This window comes from Apis cerana, linkage group LG12 (genome assembly GCF_029169275.1).
Source record: "Apis cerana isolate GH-2021 linkage group LG12, AcerK_1.0, whole genome shotgun sequence".
Taxonomy (NCBI): domain Eukaryota; kingdom Metazoa; phylum Arthropoda; class Insecta; order Hymenoptera; family Apidae; genus Apis; species Apis cerana.
This window is the reverse complement of record NC_083863.1, coordinates 6,038,532-6,056,615: the sequence shown is the minus strand read 5'-3', so window position 1 is coordinate 6,056,615 and position 18,084 is coordinate 6,038,532. Positions and strand designations below refer to the sequence as shown.

Sequence of the window (18,084 nt, the reverse complement as noted above, 5' to 3'; positions counted from 1 at the left end):
ATATATATATATATCTATGTGTGTATATGTATGTTATCAAATTTAATATTATATATTGACATTTAAATACATACAGATATCATCAATTGCTTGTGAATTATTTTTAAATCTTTAATATATATTAAATAATTTTATCTATATAATAAATAATTTCATCCATACATATTTTTATAGATTGTGTGACGCATTAACATATAGAAAATAGATCACAGTATAAATAAGAAATTTAGTACATTCATTTATATGTATTATTATAAAAAAATTGTAATTGAAAGAAATTCATAGTAAAAAATTAAAATGGAAGTTTTAAATCATTTCGAAAATATTGATGAAAGGTATGTTTTTATTGTTTTTTTCATTTTAAATATATTCCTTCATACAATATAATCATAAACACGAAATTTAATACACTAATAATAATTTCTTTTTTATATAAAATTATATATTCAAATTTTATATATAAATCTATATTTATATCTCGTAAAATAAAATTTTGTTTTACATGGAACATTATATACTTTAATCTATAAGGTTAGGTCTTGTAGAAAATATAATTTTAAATTATTTAGAATATTATTTAGAATATTTTAAATTAATTGGATTCTTTTAATATACTTTAATATTATTATATAATGTTTAATATTTTACAGTGTGGATGAGAATACAATTAGCAATGACAATGTTGGTGTAGTTTTAGAAGAAGCTGAAATAATAGATTGTGACACAGAAATAGAAACTGTTGCAGAAGAAGATAATATACAGTATCAATTATGTGAAGTAAATAGGAATGATAATACAGTAGCATATCGTGTAGTACAAGTTGGTGATAATCATATAAATAATAATGAATTATCAATAGCTGCTCCAATAAATAATACTGTTCAAGTTTTAACTTCACCCATAAATGGTCAATTTTATGTACTTAGCAATGGTAATGAAGTTGTTTCTTCAGAATCTACAAGAACAGTTGCACCACGTGTTAAACTTCAAATAGATAATCCTCAGAATATTCTTACTAACATTAAGAAGGTAATGTATCTTATATGATTTATAATTAATATTAATAAAATATTAAAAAATACTAATATTATTGTTAATATTATACAGAGAGATGAAAGAAGAAGAGTAACTCATAATGAAGTTGAGAGACGTCGTAGAGATAAAATTAATAATTGGATTTCAAAATTAGGAAAGCTTTTACCAGAGTGTGAACAAAGTACAACAGCTGATGGAGATGTAAAAACTAATTTTGAGTTGCAGGTATTATTTTGATAATTCATTTTTTATATCATTTTTATTTTAAACATTTATTGAAATTTTATATTTACAGAGTAAAGGAGGAATCTTGGCAAGAGCATGCCAGTATATTACAGAATTACGAGAAATACAGGAAAATTTTGCACAAAGTTTAGACGAGAATGCTCAGTTATCAGAAGAAGCTAAAACTTTAAGACAAGTGGTAAATCAATTAAGAAAGGAGAATTCCGAATTAAAAGCACAAATTTCAAAAAGTACTTATATACTTGGTACCTAATTTCCATAAATACATAATAAATAGTAATAGAAATTTGGATTTTTATTAAATATTTTTTCCATGACAGTTTTATCCAAAGTATATATTATTTTTACTTATATTTGTAAAAAATAATGTATAGGAAATGCATAATTCAGTGCAATAAAGTAATAATAATGTAGTAATTATAAAATGTTTATTTACATATATTTAACTGAGTATATATTTATATTTTGAAAACAATTGTAAACATATTATGTAATTTCAACTGTACATATCATAAACAATAATTATTTATAACGTGAACAATCGAGCAAAGAGAGTAATTTATTATTAAATCATTAAATTAAATATACAAATATACAAAACATTGTGCTATTAATCAATAATTAATCTTATCCAAAAGTTATATCATTTAATTTTAAAGTTTCTTATTGCCTAGAATATGTTGAAATTTTCACTAATAACGAGTTCTACAATATTTACACTTAACGGTATCTAAATTATTTACACGAAACCAAATACATTATCGTATCAATTATTATTATTTTTTTTTTTTAATATTTCAAAGTGTAATATATTCGTGTATATTAATGATATACAATAATGTCAATCATTAATATGCACGTGCAACTAATTGAATATTACAAGGGACAATATATGCATTCACATATATATATGCAACAGCCTAAACTGTTATTACTGTAAAGTTTATTAATATTATTGCTTCAAAGCACATTATTTGTGCAGAATTTGTTTTAATATTTCAGAGTAATAATACAAATTTTCTAATTTATAAATAGAAAGAATACGTCGAATTATTCATCACATATTGAATTACGTTATCAAGATATGTAGAACAATAATGCAAAGAACAAATTATCGTAATGTTAATTTTTTTTTTTAATATTTTAATATTAAAAAATAATTAATATGTTGCATATATTTGTAATATTACTCTGATAATTTATAAAAGTTTTTTTTCTTTATCGATGTCGGTGAAATTCAATGAAAATTCTGAATTGTGCAATGTAATGATATTATCATTTCAGCATTTATAATTAATATTTAGATATTTCTCTTTTTATGTTTAGTTACATTGGCCATTATAATTGTCCTTACATAACAATGCTTATAAAGAAATTGCGTTCGAACAAATAAATATATTCCTATAAAAATAAGTTTTAAATGAATTAGGTCCAGCAATAAATGTATCGCTTCTAGTCTAGACATCAATGATTAATGATCTCTGTACAATTGAGTAGGAATCTTGCTCTTTCATTTTGTTATCATATTGTCCTTTTCATATACTAAATACTATGCCAGAAAATAAGCAAAAATATACTTCTGTGTATTGTTTATGTTTTACAATTTATTTCTTTTTTATTATTGTAAAATTACGCTCAAAGGCAGAGAATAATAATTTTTTTTTAAACATATAATTTGAAGATTTATACATTCGTTAGAATGATAAAGATTCATTATCAGAAACGAAGAAAAACATATCTAATAAACATATTGGCAGTGTTGAAAACTTTCACAATTGGTAGTGGATTAGTTTTTTGAAATGTTAATTGAAATATGCGATGAAGAATTACAGACAGTATGCATGTTCCATTAAATTTTTAATATACAAAACACAGAGGTTTTTGCTGGCTGCCTGGCTTTCATCGTGATATTCTCTGTAACATTTTTCTGTACAAGAGTAGAAAAATTTGAAAGATATCTCAGATGATTCTTTTTTCCTCTTTAGAAACTAGAAACTGCTAAAGCAGCAGTAGAAAAGAAGCTTTGATGTGCGAGTATTTACATTATTATAGTTTAATGATACTTATATTGTTAATACTGTCCACTCTATATCTGACGTAGAAATATAATTCTCCGTCCATTACTAAAAATTTAAAACCTCCATACGAACTACGATGAGTATTACAATTTACTGCTTTTTAAATGAAATGATGATAATTTTAGGCAGTAAAGGGGCGAAACAATTTAAAATTTTTTTTTCTTTTTTTTTTTTAATGAATATGTTATACGTTTCGCTTCACCGAGAGAAAATTTCAAGGTATAATATTTGTATCAATTGTTCTTTTTTTTCAGTGTGCACTCTAAAATACATTATCTAAATTCAAACTAGAAATACAATTAAAAGATTTTTCATTTTGGAACTGCAAATATTTATATATATATAAGTTGATCTATATTGAAACTCGATTATGCTTTTACTATACTTTTCTCTCAGTGCTTCCCTCATACCTATTTATTCGTGAATCTCTGGGAAACAAACATTTCTCAATCAGTCTTTATTACCATAAAAAAATGGATGGCCATTACTAATCCATTGTACACAACATACAAGCGGTTGCATTTCAATAATGATAAAGTTTCATCACTGGTCTTTCATGTGTTTCCATGATAAGTGTGACTAGTACTTTCTCTTTAGTACCGCAAAAGCTCACTAGTGGCTTTACACATATATGTATTTATACACGTCTAATAATAAGTGCATTCATTTTTCTAATTTATGTAAGTTTTTTCTTCGATTATATTTTCTAATTTGATCCGCTTCAATATTTGTTGTTTTAGTTTTAACCGCTCGATCTCTTCTCCAAACTTTCTAATATTCTTCATTTCACTTGAGATATTCGCATAAACGTTGCTTGTACGCACACTCTTCTTTACGTAAATTTATAATTATGCTTAATTAATACAATATTTCTGGCGATTACACTTTGAACAAACAACGTTTATCATTTTCTAGAAACAACTAAGTGATAATACCTTGTCCAAACTCTATGATAGATGCGTGATTATAAGACGAGAAAGTGTAGAAGAATCTTTTTCGAGGCAGTGAAATTAAATATCGCCAACGATATAAAGTTACACTTTTCTTTCCTTTCTTCTTCTTCTTCTTCTTTTATCGAACTGTATGTGTTTAAATTAAACAAGAGTACTATATAATCGAACTGGTGAAAATTGTAGCGTTTTACTATCCTGTCAACAGGACGTATATCGATATTATTGTTATCGACAGATTAAACGTCAAACTTAACAATTATATAAATAAAATACCTTCGTTCCATACATATGATAAGCGCTTGTCATCGTTTGCCTTCGTGTCGATTAAAACGAAATATTCGGTCTCCGCTTGATTGATTCGAATATTCTTGAACGTCGAAATATTGAAGAAAATCCGAATAAATCAAGGTGATAAGGAACTTTTTTTCAAGAAAAGTTTCTCACACGAGTAATGCGTGAACGAAATTCATAGTTACGAAGCAACGATCGAGCGCTTCTCGTTAAACTTTCACAAGTCGATGTATGGCACGAAGGTAGGCCTGTCTCAGGACGGCTGAAGTCGTGTATTTTTCTTGCTGCTACCGAATGTGAACCAAGTGCCAACTTTACGCCCTAACGAGTTTGTCGTGGCCTGCCCGACCATTGTTGGCATTTCGTAAGCCGACTCTCTTTTGTACGTTTTGTCTGTAATTATTAAATTTAAACGATATCTAAGATTATTATCCAAGATTTAAATATTAATTCTTCCGAATAATCGGAAGATAGCAATTATTTTACGTACTGCGAGGTTTAATTGGCGGTCTGTTCTGTTGTCTCGTTGCAGCGAGTCTAGCTAGTTGCCTCGCTGCAGCAGGAAACTCTAACCCATCGTTTCTGTCCTGTGCAACCAATCTTCGCTCCTCCGCCATGGCTGTCAACCATCGACGTTTCTCTTCCGCTGTGCGACAACAGAATAACAACCACTTATCTCGAACACAGCTGTACACTTTCAAACAGTGCCTCACTGTTACACCCAGTTGGTGATCTGTAAATAAAAGATTAACAAATGATCGATATTTGGAATTGGATCGATGATAAATACACGGGGGTTTGAAAAACTTGCCTTTCCCATCGGGAACATCGATCACCTCGCTTGTGTCGAGATAAATTCGTCCCTTGTATACATAGGTATTCCTCTTTAAAATGTCCTTTTTACAATATACTAACTGATGGTCGAACAGGAAGAGGGTGATATTATTTGTCCACATGCCAGTAGTGACTCTTACAGCTTCACCTTGATAAATTAATTGGGATGAAACTTCTATGAGATCTTCTCCCTGAAAATTAAAAAAAAAAAAAAAAAAAAATATTAAAAAATTGTTATACAAGCGATAATATAAATTCATACCTCCCATCCTTCAACCCTTAGCTGCCACGCAGCCAGTTTTTCAAGGCTTTCCATTCGTCTCTTTCTCTCGTTAATCAGAACGGCGACATCTCGCATCGCTTCAAGGGCTTCCTGAATTTTATGGTAATCCGGATGATCAGATTTTGTATATTTCAACAACTCCGCCAATTGGAGCGGATATTTGCATATTCGTTGCACAGGCGTCAATAAATATCCATCCAAAGGAATCTCTATCAATCCTCTCATTAATCTACAGGCCTCAAAGAACTTACTGTAACGATTATGCTGATATAATTCTTGTAACGTGGCGGTAGCCATAGGATGACTATTGCAATACTCTGAATACATGCGAAATCCTGCTCTCTAGAACAGTTTGAGAATATATTAAAAAATTAAAACAATTGTTATCGAAAGATAGTAAGAAACAGTTTAAATTTTCTTACATGATTTAGGAAACATTCACCGACACAACTCTTATACGGAGCACTCCAATCTATCCTAGTTTCTAAATCTTTCAAAAATTCGGATTGAAAGTCTAACAATTCCTCGAGATTGATAAAGATCGTTTCTATCTGCTCTTCGGTAAACATATCCGTGCGTCGTCGACATTCGGCTATGTAACCCTCCGCAACATCCCTTAGTATCTTGACGAAATCCCGCTCTGTTTGAACCAGTTCACGAACTACGCTCGTTCTAACTTGCTCGTTCGATAACAACGAGACACTGGTACGTCTTCTCAGTTGCTGATTCGATGTACCTCCAGAGGCCATCGCCGCCAAACAATCCTCGACAGTGTCTTCTTGGCTTACGCGTAACTGAAGACATATAATTCAACGATTCAAACTTCAAAATATAATACTTGTTTATTTTTTAACAAAGAATTCTCAATGTATTAATTCAAATACATCGATTCGCTATCTTTTTTATATCAAAGAATTTAAATTTGTCTAAAAGATGAAATAAAATCATTAAATGTAACAGCGAATATCTTAACAAATTGTATTTTTCTTAAATAAATGGTAAATAATTTATTTTAAATCATCAATAGCATCATACCCTAACAAATGCAGCCGGGAACCAGCCATGCTCTCCTCTGCAACTACCCCACCACCAGTCTTTATCCAAATTATCCAAAACCTCTATCACATCGCCAGCACGGAAAGCTAATTCTTCTGGTTCCATCGCCACGTGGTCCCAAACAGCTTCAGCCAAGATTACAACCTCCTCGTCCATCGTCTGCTCGAAGGATTTCTTTCTATCCGTCAAGGAGGCGATGGAGGATTCCGAATCGGACATCATCTCGTCATCCGAAGTACCACCTCTTCCATCCTGTTCATCCTCAGACAGGACGTTTCCACCGGGCAACCTTGCGCCTGATTTCAAACAAAACGACACTTGTCTTTATTATTGAAATAAAGAACACGAATCGAAGATAACTTTTATAAATTTTTATCTGTCGCTGGATTTGTCGTATAAATTTCTTAACACGAGAGAACAATCGTATAATCGTTAAATCACCCTGTAGGTATCCATCGTAGGCTTGCTGGTATTGGCAGCGAAAGATTAAAAAATTGTTTATCACGTTTTGTGGGTGTAATTAGTTTTCTCTAATAGTAGAGCTTTATGAAATAATGCAGTTTGCGCAAAAGTATTATTTCCAATGTATTTTAAATAAAGGAATTAATTTGAAATTGAATTTCTGAAATATTTCATGAAGCTCCAAAAAGCTTTCTACTTTGAACAAAAGCGTATTCACAGGAAGCAATCCTTACAGAACGAAGATATCAACACGTTTAATACAGGAGTGTTTCCGCATTCCGTACTGTTCAAGAACTCTTCTTACAGGTGCTTTCTGTTACAACGGTTGCTTTGAGATTTTTACAAAGGGTGCATGCTAATTTAGAGCACTGTCGGAAAAAATGGTGATCTAAGAGAAACAGAGATTGGAGTACCACTGGAATAGAGAAAGTGTGCACTAATTCTTCGTCAACGGGTTCGCTACCAATGTACTTTCGTACCAAGCAAGCAAGCGATATGCTTCAACAAGAAAAAACAAAGAAAAATAGAATCTCGTACTTTATAAATATCCCTAAATATTTGTAATAAAAATTTTATGTAATAATATGATTGATGAACCAATATATAATTATAAGAATTTATAAATGTTCAAAGTATAAAAAAAAAATGATAAATCACTCATTTGCTTGGAACAAAAGGAAGGAAAGTATATAATCTACGTTAGAATTTGAACAATATCAACAAATGAGATTTTAGATTAATATTTGTTTGAGTTTACCTGCAGTTTTGGTGCGCATCAAGGGTGATAGTTGATTAATACCCAGTGGTTGACTAAGTGAACGCCTCAAATTTGTCCGAGAACTCCTCCCTTTCGCGTTACTGGGAGCAGAATAAAATTTTCATTAATATTTCATTTCTCGTTCCCATATTTTCGGATGAAGGACCAACAAGCTTTGTGTTTACGTAGAAGCATCGATACAACATTCAGCAACGAGTTACAATAGGTAAATATATATGTATATATATATGTATATATATGTATATGTACATACGACAAGGTATACACGTGTATACAGAGTGGTTCTGTTAATTTTTCCTGCCTCCAAAAATTATTTATTCGTTTTTATGTAACGCATTTTTTTTATTGATAATTATGTAGTTTTGTTCCCTCATTGCTATAAATTATGCTACGTTTTAAATTCTTTTTATGATTTACCCTAAACTTTGTACATGTATAATTTATTAAATAATAATCCGTCTAAGTGATTTAAACGATAGTTGAACATTTAAAAATAAGACAAATTATAATGTATAAAATATCTTGAAAAAAAAATTAACAAAAAATCAATCAATTAAAATAGGAAAGAACCACTCCGTAACATAGTAACGCATGATAGATCAACTGTTTTACGAGGAAAAATTAAAAAAAGATGGTTTGTTATAATACCCGTCTACCTACCACTATTCTCCCTCGATTTACTGGAAAGGTTCGAGAATAAAGAATTTAAATTTCTTCAAGGATAATCTTTCAAGAAATTGAAATTGATGATATTCTAATGTCGTGCTATGATTCATTTGGAATTAAACGAAATTAAAAAAAAAAAGAAAAAATCCAGAAAAAAAGATCCAGAGAAAGATTCAGAAAAGAAATAAAAATACAACAAAAGAAGAAAAAGCAAATTATTCAAGATAACGTTCATTTTTTTCAACGATTAAACAATTCAGATCTTCGCTAAAAGAAATTATAAATTAAGCACTTAGATTATCTTTTCATAGCTGTTTCTTTTTTTTTTCTTTATTAGCAGTAAAGTGTAGTTAGTTCATGTATTTTTAAATTAACCAAGACAATACTTTTGAATATTTGCATTAAAAGTCAAAGCAATCGTCCACGTCTCCAAATAAGAATTAATTAATCTCCATGTCTCCCTTCTCTACAACATCCATCCCATTTTACGATTCTCGTTAAAATCAACATTTGCAAAGTCATCAAGACGCTTCCAATCGAATATCCAATCCACGATAATAATAATAATAATAATAATAATAATAATAATAATAATAATAATAATACAAGTCTCGAGCGGATATATCTAAATACCAAATCGCGAAATTTCCCTCCCTCTCCCCCTTCTTCCCCCGCAACGATTGAACGAAGTTCTCTCGTCTAGAAGAGGCGAACCACCGCTCAAAGATGGCAAAATGAGGCGTTTGCGATAAGGGTGCGAAACCACGGGGTTGATCACGGTCGTTAAACGCACCTTCTCAGCGTAACGATGTCATGGGAGGAGTGCCTCGGGCTCAGCCTAGGAGGCCTCGTCTTGATCGGCGATGGCGTCGACAGCATCCTGCGGTAATTGTGCGCGTGGCTGTAACCAGACCTCGTATCCCACTGGAGTAACCTTTGACCTCCTAAATCGCTGTTCGTTCTACGTACATGCTGGTGCCTCGACGACGTACGACTCTGAAGATCCGCCTGGAAAGTATTACACTCGTTAAACATGAACGGTTACTACATAAGATTCCTTAATAGTGAAAGCGAAGATGAGGCTCTTCTTGCCATGTGACGTTAAGCCAATTGTCCAGAAAATTGCTTGATCATCGAGCGGGTTAAGTGCCGTTCCCATTCTCGTTTACGATTAGATTTACACGTCCAGTGGAGATTTGTTAATTTTGTACAAACACCAATATATTTTTGTATTCGAGTTAAGGTTTTCGATGTACGATATATATACACATGGATATTGGTCATTTTACAAGTAATTTTGGTTCTGGTGCAGAGAATTTTTAGTTATAAAATATTTATTATCACAAAATTTCTTAAATGACAAAATCTTTGAAAATGGATAAGATGAAATATTTTTTTGCAAAGTGGGTTGAGAAATAAGAAATATATATATTAAATGTACGTATGAATTTTTCCATCGAAACTAGGTCTTCAAAACGAAATTACTTATGACGTGACCTAATAGATTAGTGCAGTTAGATATGTGGTGTTAGAAAAGAGGCGCCATGTTGCTTTCACGCTTGTCGAAACACATTACCATATTACATTGTTCACGTTCCTATATCTTCATATATATGATTCACGTGTTTCTTATCAATATAATTATAGTATATTATTCACATTTCTATATCTTCGTTTCTTATATGATTCACTCAAATTTTCAAATACTTTTTTTATCAATTGCACGAAACTTAAGATTCACCGTAAATGGCACGCAATAACCGATTCACATTATCTCGAAAATACGCCGTCGTTATACGCGAATCACGTAGGACAAAAACAAGAATGATGAAGAGCAAACAGTGACTCGACTTTCGTCCACGTTTCCATAAATCGTGTTCGGTCAGTCGCTCGGTCCGATATCAACTAACCAGGACTGTGCTTCCTCTCCTCGTATCCTGGTTAACGCGATATATCGTACTGCTATGGTATCAGTCGGTTGTCGGTGATCTTAGCACGAAGCGTGGCTAAACCATAAACGTGAGTAATGCCAGTTATTGTGTCGAAGGAAACAGTCATACGTGTGGACTGATAATGATTACAAATGTGCGACACTTTCAATACAGCAATAATTATACATCATCGGGTGAAAATGGAAAGGAAGGGAGAGCGCCATGGTAAGACACAAAGAGGGAAAAATTGCGCACAAATAAAATAAAAAGCGACGTATGCAAACATCCAATGACAAATGTATCGCTTTGTACGTCCATCGAAAGCAGAAAAGCGTTTCTCTTCGAGATCCTCGTTTCTTAATATCCCATACAATTATTAGCCTTTTGAAAATTAATGATCCTCAGTTAAATGGAATTGTAATTGGGAGAGTGTCTTGTAATTTGAAAAATTGAATGTTCAGAAAGATATTGCTGGTCGATCGAGATGAATTTTATACTATTACTATTGCTTTTTAAATCCTTTTTAAGTTACGACTTCCTTTTGTAATATTCAAATATGTAATAAATAAATGCTGAAAGTCATTAAATAAAAATAACAATTTTTGTGAATCGCAATCTATAGATTGAGAACCACATGTTTATTACTTCAAGTTTCGCTTCGATCGGCCATCGATGCTTTTCAGAACCATAGCCAAAGGTTTAAATAGACATTCCAAAAGATCATCGATATACGACAATGATTGAAAATACCTATTATTACTAAAAATACATACTATACTTTACTGAGAACAAGTCTCGAGGCCCAAGGGATTCTCGTCCTCTCGTTTAACCATCACCCAATGCCAGATTATGAGATTTTCCACCAATACATATTTCTATTTTTATTGCACCTTGATCTTAATCCGTAATAAAAAAATCGAAATTCCTCTCGAATAACTTTTTCTCAGCAAAATTTAATTAAATACAAAACACTCCCTCGTTGCGGTATTCCCATTTATTCAACGATGTTTAAGCACAGATATGGCAACTTCTCGTGCGGCTGATGATTGGTTAATGATTAACGAAGATAGCATAGGGGACAAAGAATCGGGGGCAAAGAACGATAGTCTTTACCTTAAACTTGTCGATCAGTATCTGGTTGATGAGCTCGGACTGGGGTCGTGATTTGTCGGCGACTCGCCTGCGAAGGGCTGGCGGGCTGTCCGTCTCGTCTTGGACATCCGTGTCGTGGGACTCGGAGCTATCACCACCCCCCATCATTCCACCACCACCACCGCCCCCAGTCAATGCTCCACCAGATACCATCTATATCGTTCATAATTTACTTCGTTACTCGTCCAATCTAAATTACACTTTCTTTAATTTTTTCTTTTTTTTTTCTCGATACAGAAAGTCCATCGACTGGCGTGACGCTTTTTTTAGGAAATTAATTTTCTAGGGAGAATTATAGTTGCATGAGATGATGTGAAGTATCGGTGTGAAGTATCTCTCGGACAAGAGAATGGAAATATATAGGTTATAGTTAATTTGGCTAATTTTATTTTTATAATATATAAAGTACGAGTGCATTGTTAAATTGTTCTCTTTCCTTACCTCAATCTGTATTCCACTATCCCCGCTGTTGCATTTCGCGTTTCTCGCAGCCTTGCTGCCTTTTTTCCTCTCTTTACTGCTTCTCCACACAAGAGGACCGAATCTGTAAAAAAAAAAGAACGAGATTCGACCTTTATTTTCTTTCATTTAAATTGCAAGTATAATTTCTCTTAATTTAACCGAAAGAATATTAATTTTCAAAAAAAGATAAAATAGATGGGATGACATTAAACTAACCGGAATTTCTGGTCATTATTGGTGTCTTCTTTATGTTGAGGGGTTTGTTCAGTCACAGTAGGTGGTTCCCTTTCTTCCTCCTCGTCTAAAGGTCCGGATCCATCGTTATCTTCGGCCGGACATTCGCTCTCGTTGCTCTCCTTGCTGCCCTTTTTATGAAACCTCAAGGAGAAACTTTTTCTAAATTTCTGCAGAACGCTTTCTTGCTGGCTCTGCGTGCTCGAACGAGGAGGATTCTGGGTCCCAGAAGCGGTCACGAGATTGCCACTTAAGTTAGAGGGCTGCTCTTGAAGTCGCGAATGGGAGACCAAAGGAATTGTCGCCTCTGCCAGAGGATGCTCCGTTGTTACGTGACCTGTTGTGCCCTCGTCTTCTTCGTCTCCCGACCACTGTCGACTGTTCCAATAATATGGTCGAACGTTATTTTGATATTCATTTTAGCTTTAGAATATTTTTTAAAATCATTATTTCCGCATTATTTTTAATTAACTTAAGTTTAATTAACTTGTCACAAATTATGCATGACATTCCAATTCCTTCATAAAATTTTATAACGTGGTAAAAATAATTTTTTTAAATAAAAAAATGGATGTTAACGCCTAATTAAAAAATATTCTATTTAAAAGTTTCAAAATCTATTGAATTTATAGAATTGCCTTCAACTTTTGCTCGATACATTTAAATTTTTGTTCGACAAAATGCTCATTGTGTACATTAATACATAATTATTGTAATAATATTGTAAAGAGACTATATTTAATCAAATCGATTTTATATTTGAAATAACAAGGATCGCTTTTGTCATCAATATATCTTGACCTCGCAAAATCTTTTCTGAACTTCAGATTCGATCATGTTGTAACGAAAAGAAAAGCTCAGGCTGTTCAACCATAATTCTCGATCTTCTTACACACGTACACACGCACACGTAGTTAATGGGTACGATCGATTCGATTTATCCGTTTAATCAATGGCCCATTGTGATCGTAAATGGAAAATAATTTACGGATCGCAGGAAATTCTACACCGTTTCTTTCCTCTCGCGAGAGGTGCGTTATAAAATTGATAGATCACGAAACTGCTCACGGCAATTTATGCAGCTGAACACCGAGCACGCCAGCTGACCAGGTGGCTGCACGAGGCTGCATAACGGAAACGAGGTATCCTCCGAGTGTCGCCTCTTTGAGAAGCGGAAACTTGCGGTTTCCGAAAAATTTCTAAATTATCCAACTGACGAGTAATGTTACATTGTAAAATTTTTCTCGAAGCTTGATTTTATGAAATGTGATTCCTAATAGATTGATAATTCTTTAATATGCTCTAGAAATCATCTACGATCGATATTTGTTTGAAGAACAATGTGTTGTTACTTGTTACGTTTGAGGAAAAAATTCTGATAGACACGATTTATATTCTTTTCAGATAGAAATATGATTTGAAATGCGAAATGCAGAATGCGAAAGATTATAATTTTTTTAATTTGGAATTCAGGTGGTTGCATAATGAAGATGAGACGTCTTCTCCTGCGAGTGTCGTCTCTTTGAGAAGTTTCTGGCTTTCGAAAATTTCGAAATTATTCAACGAGTCACGACGAGTCGTTTAATATTTAATTGCAGAATCTCTCGAAGCGTGATTGTATTCATTTTCGAGGTGGAATGTAATTCGTAATCGATTTGAGATTTCTTTAAAAAAAAACGTACGATCGGTGTTTATTTAAAGAGCAATGGGGAACGTATCGTTATTTCGTTTCAAAGTATAAAAAAATTCCGCGAGAATAGAAAACAATTTCATGTAGCCAGATATAGAGAGCGCGAGAGAGATTATGATCTTTTCGATTTGAAATAATCAATATCGTTGATAAGCTCTTAAGTGAAACTGTTGATTGGGTGAAACGATATTCATAAGAGTGATTTATTCGAAGGTGTTATTATTGAAGAGTTATTGATTTAAATCGCGATATAATCGAGCCAGATTCTCGAGTTTGTTTTCAAAATATCTTTCTCTTAGCGTGGTAAAAGATAAATGGTTCCTGTTTGCAACGAAATCAATTGGTTCAAAGGAAATATAAATTTTGCAAGTATTTTTTTTTTTAGCAATAAATGAGATAACTAAATATGCTTTATATGCGAACACTTTTTTTTCGAGATAATGAAATTTCTGACTCATTACTTGTCCTTCATGAGTTAATTACACGTAAAAATATTTTTTCGTTTTTTTACGCTGACAATGCAAAAATGATAAATTAACGTCACAGTTACAGTAGTTAGAATCTTTTTTTTTTAAACAATACTTTTACGTTTTTACTCGATTTTCTCAGCCAAATTAATGAGAAAATATGGTGCAGAGTCACGACGTACCACATCATCGAGACGATTTTGATCGATTTTTTTCCTCTTCCAGATTAATGTTTATCCGACGTGTTTCATTACTTCTTGCTCCAGTTACATTTTACGCTTCGTCCGCTTTTCGTTCTGTTACGTTTACTTCTTCAAACTTTTCACGACGAAGGAGTTAACATTTTTCGCTTCACTCGAAAACATTTTAAATATCCTTGCGAAACGATTAATTATTCCAGCGAAGATTTCGTTTTGAAATTGATCGAGAAAAACTTGTCTCCGATTTAGCACTACCTCGAAACAGAAATAAAAAGAATAAAAAGAGAGAAGAGAAAGGTTCTTTCATTCACAGTTCATTCCATTTATACGATCCGACACTAGATAATAAAATACTCGAGATTATTCGACGCACGAAGAACCACTTGCAACCACTTTTAGACAGGAAATGCGTCGAGTGATGGTCTACAGGCGACTGAAATCTTCGACCGGTATACACCAAACCACCACCATATGCGTGTGCACGTCCGTCGTGCCGCGTTCATAGGCCTATACAATCCCTGGTATTAAAATATTCACGGAAATCGTTCTTCCTGTATACTAGAATTTTTATTTTACGATATTAGCCCACCGTTGCTTCCGACCAGGAACCGTCACTTGTTGATCAGCATAATCACGTGTGTGCACGCACACATGTTCCTTTGTGATCCTCTTCTTTTTTTTCACGAAATTACGAAACAAACATTACATAATTTCCATAAATAATAATAAACGTTCGAAAAAAGATAATTAGAAAAATTTCCATATACTCAAATCACTCAACTACATTCACGATCCTCACAATTCATTTCTTCTTCGATCGTTTCTCGACCAATTAAGTAGAAACCGTACGAGAGTTCAAATTTCTCCTTAAAAACATCAATTTGAACGCGACACTGATTCGAGGAATCACACGAAATGCAAAGGCCACTCCCGAAAACAAGAAAATCGGTCGAAACCACTCTGGCCCAGAAGGAAGCGCATTGAACGACGAGCCGCAGCCGACTGAAGGCTCCGACAGCCACACAAATCCAGTCTCACGTGTGTCCCACGTGCATTGGTGTGTGTACACGTGCAGGATGTGCTTGTGTACCCGTGTGCACCTCGTGAACTCTTCCGAGAACAGATTTCGAGGGTCGCTTCAGGTATAAACCGGCATGAGGGGTTGCTCGTTCTCCCACCTTTTGCACGCTGCCTTTTTTTTCTCCCTCTCGTCTTCTCTTTTCGCTTCGTGCCACCCTCATTCACTCTGTCCTCTTCTCTCGATTACGGAGGGCAGGTCGTGGGCGGATAAGAAAGAGAGAGAGAGAGAGAAAGAGAAGAGCGGCCTAAGAAGAGCCGTCGGTCTCCACAAAAGGTACCATTTATCCATTGTAGTGACAGTGGTCCATTCTCGTTCTCCTTTTAATCGGAGGAATTTTTCTCTAGTCTCTTTCCCATCGTGGACGCACACACCACCTCCTACAAATTTGACACGGTGCACAAATCGACTCTTTGAGGATTCCGTTAATCTCCGTTGTCGTTCTGTGTCCTCTATGCGCTTCTTTCTTTTTTTCCTCCTCTATCTTCTTTTTCAACTCTTTCAACGCTCATGACTCCACGAAATCGGTAGTAGAACCGCAATCTTCCTGTGTTTCCGGAGTTTCAAAGAAATCGTGTCGATCCGCGATGGATCCGGTTTTCGCTCTTTGCGAGTTTAAAAGAGTTCCAAAAAACGACAGTTCTCTCTCTTTCTTTCTTTTTTTTTTTGATTGCAAATATCGTCGATTGAAATCGTGATATATAAAATATAATCGTGGTTATAGATTATAAAGTTTTCTGTTGTTTTTTAAAATTCGTTCATCATTGAAATAATGAAATAACAAAAAGGAAAATGGAAGAATGAAAATATAGAAATAATGAAAGGATATATCTCGAATATTATTTTACTCTTTTCATTTATTAAAAAATACTTCCCATTTATCTCTCGTAATATTATTCCAATTGTGCAAGGTATGCATTAACATTTTCGAAGAGGACTCTATGAATATTTGTAAAAATATCGTTAGAGGTTGAAAACGAGGAGTCACGTTCCCGGCATTATTTTTCACGATGTTCCTACCGGTTTGTCGGCAATCTCTTCTGTCATTTCTTCCATTTTGTTACTTTTATGTAGCTAGACACGTGGCACGAACACACGATAATTCTTCTTTTTATCGGTCTACGTTTAAATCTAGTACACGTGGGTGGCACGTACTCAACTTTTGTGAATGCTACGTAGGAGTTTCGATCTCTTCTGGGACTGTTTTCACCAGAAAACCGATCATTAATTCATCGATCATACTATAAGTTTTTCCTCGATCCTTTTGATTTTTCGAACCCTATCTAAATTGTAGCATATTGCTTGTTTTTTTTTCTAGAATAAATTGTATCGTTAAATATTTTTTTTAAATGAATTGCAAAAATAAAAAAAAACGTTAATACTGAAAAAATGTGTCGTCTTTTTGTATGATTAATAGAGAGAAAAAAGTTTTCCATGTTCGTGAAAGAGGAGAGTAAGTTTCTTTTGTTAATGGACAGCGGAGCCATGGACTAAAGTCAAAGAATATTAAGACGTAATATTCTTTCTTAAATGATCTTAAAAGACACCACAGATATTCTTCTTCGTGTTCTCGTTGAATATTACGAATTTAAAATGCAAATTTGGATAATTCTTAAATAAAAGTATCTTTAGAAACGCATATAAATTTGAATTTTTTAAATTAAAATTCCGTTCATTTAAATATTTAGTTTGGAAATGAAATTTAAACTAAAAAATGTAAATTCTATTTTCTGGTAAAATCAAATCTGAAAAAATCAAACTCGAAAATATTGACTTTTACAATTAAAGAACGAAATTTAGTCCAAAGTTAAAGGAAAAAAAATTTTAATTAAATCTCGCCACGAAATGATGTTTCTTCTCTTTCGGATTCATCCCGTTATCTTTTGGAATCCAGAATTTTAAATACAAAACGAGTGAATACAAACGAATGCGAGTGAAGTTCAGTTCGTGGTGTTAAACGGAGCGCAAGTGGAAGTGAAGTGACTTGGCCAAGTCATGAATGGAGAACTTACCGTTCTCCAAAACTTCAAATTAGAATAATACCCAACTGCGACTCATTGTTGGGAGGAGGGATTCCAAGTTGTGAGAACTTTCGAAGCGAAGAAAATTAACGTTCCACTAAATTGTTATCGCTTCGATAAAACTATGACCCGTTTCCACCATTCAAGACTTTCTAATTGAACTAATA

The 18,084-nt window shown here is 33.2% G+C and overlaps 2 protein-coding genes across 5 annotated transcripts in view; one reads left to right on the top strand and one right to left on the bottom strand.

The window, feature by feature from the left end:
* Window positions 1-2: 2 nt before the first annotated feature.
* Window positions 3-1,881, top strand: LOC107995251 (upstream stimulatory factor 1). Its single transcript, XM_017052638.2, has 4 exons — window positions 3-335; window positions 651-1,029; window positions 1,108-1,260; window positions 1,331-1,881. Exons 1-4 carry the CDS (start codon window positions 298-300, stop codon window positions 1,532-1,534), a joined length of 774 nt encoding a protein of 257 aa, XP_016908127.1. The 5' UTR covers window positions 3-297; the 3' UTR covers window positions 1,535-1,881.
* LOC107995246 (uncharacterized) overlaps window positions 1,693-18,084 on the bottom strand; it is a 137,960-nt gene continuing 121,568 nt past the window's right edge. For 3 of the 4 annotated variants that reach the window (XM_062082719.1, XM_062082718.1, XM_062082721.1), the window contains 11 exons: window positions 12,444-12,839; window positions 12,207-12,309; window positions 11,727-11,918; window positions 9,476-9,690; window positions 7,996-8,096; window positions 6,756-7,072; window positions 6,143-6,514; window positions 5,700-6,062; window positions 5,415-5,628; window positions 5,094-5,336; window positions 1,693-4,996 (listed from right to left, as the gene is read on the bottom strand). In XM_062082719.1, the coding sequence (XP_061938703.1) occupies window positions 4,857-4,996; window positions 5,094-5,336; window positions 5,415-5,628; window positions 5,700-6,062; window positions 6,143-6,514; window positions 6,756-7,072; window positions 7,996-8,096; window positions 9,476-9,690; window positions 11,727-11,918; window positions 12,207-12,309; window positions 12,444-12,839 (2,656 nt within the window). In that variant the 3' untranslated portion in view covers window positions 1,693-4,856. The remainder of the gene's footprint in view (window positions 4,997-5,093; window positions 5,337-5,414; window positions 5,629-5,699; window positions 6,063-6,142; window positions 6,515-6,755; window positions 7,073-7,995; window positions 8,097-9,475; window positions 9,691-11,726; window positions 11,919-12,206; window positions 12,310-12,443; window positions 12,840-18,084) is intronic. The other variant, XM_062082720.1, reaches the window with a different exon arrangement.

Excerpts from the sequence above, each read along its gene's own strand:
- LOC107995251 (XM_017052638.2), top strand. The coding sequence starts at position 298 with ATGGAAGTTTTAAATCATTTCGAAAATATTGATGAAAG. Across the intron at positions 336-650 it reads TTCGAAAATATTGATGAAAG|TGTGGATGAGAATACAATTA; the intron begins GTATGTTTTTAT and ends AATATTTTACAG. Across the intron at positions 1,030-1,107 it reads TTCTTACTAACATTAAGAAG|AGAGATGAAAGAAGAAGAGT; the intron begins GTAATGTATCTT and ends AATATTATACAG.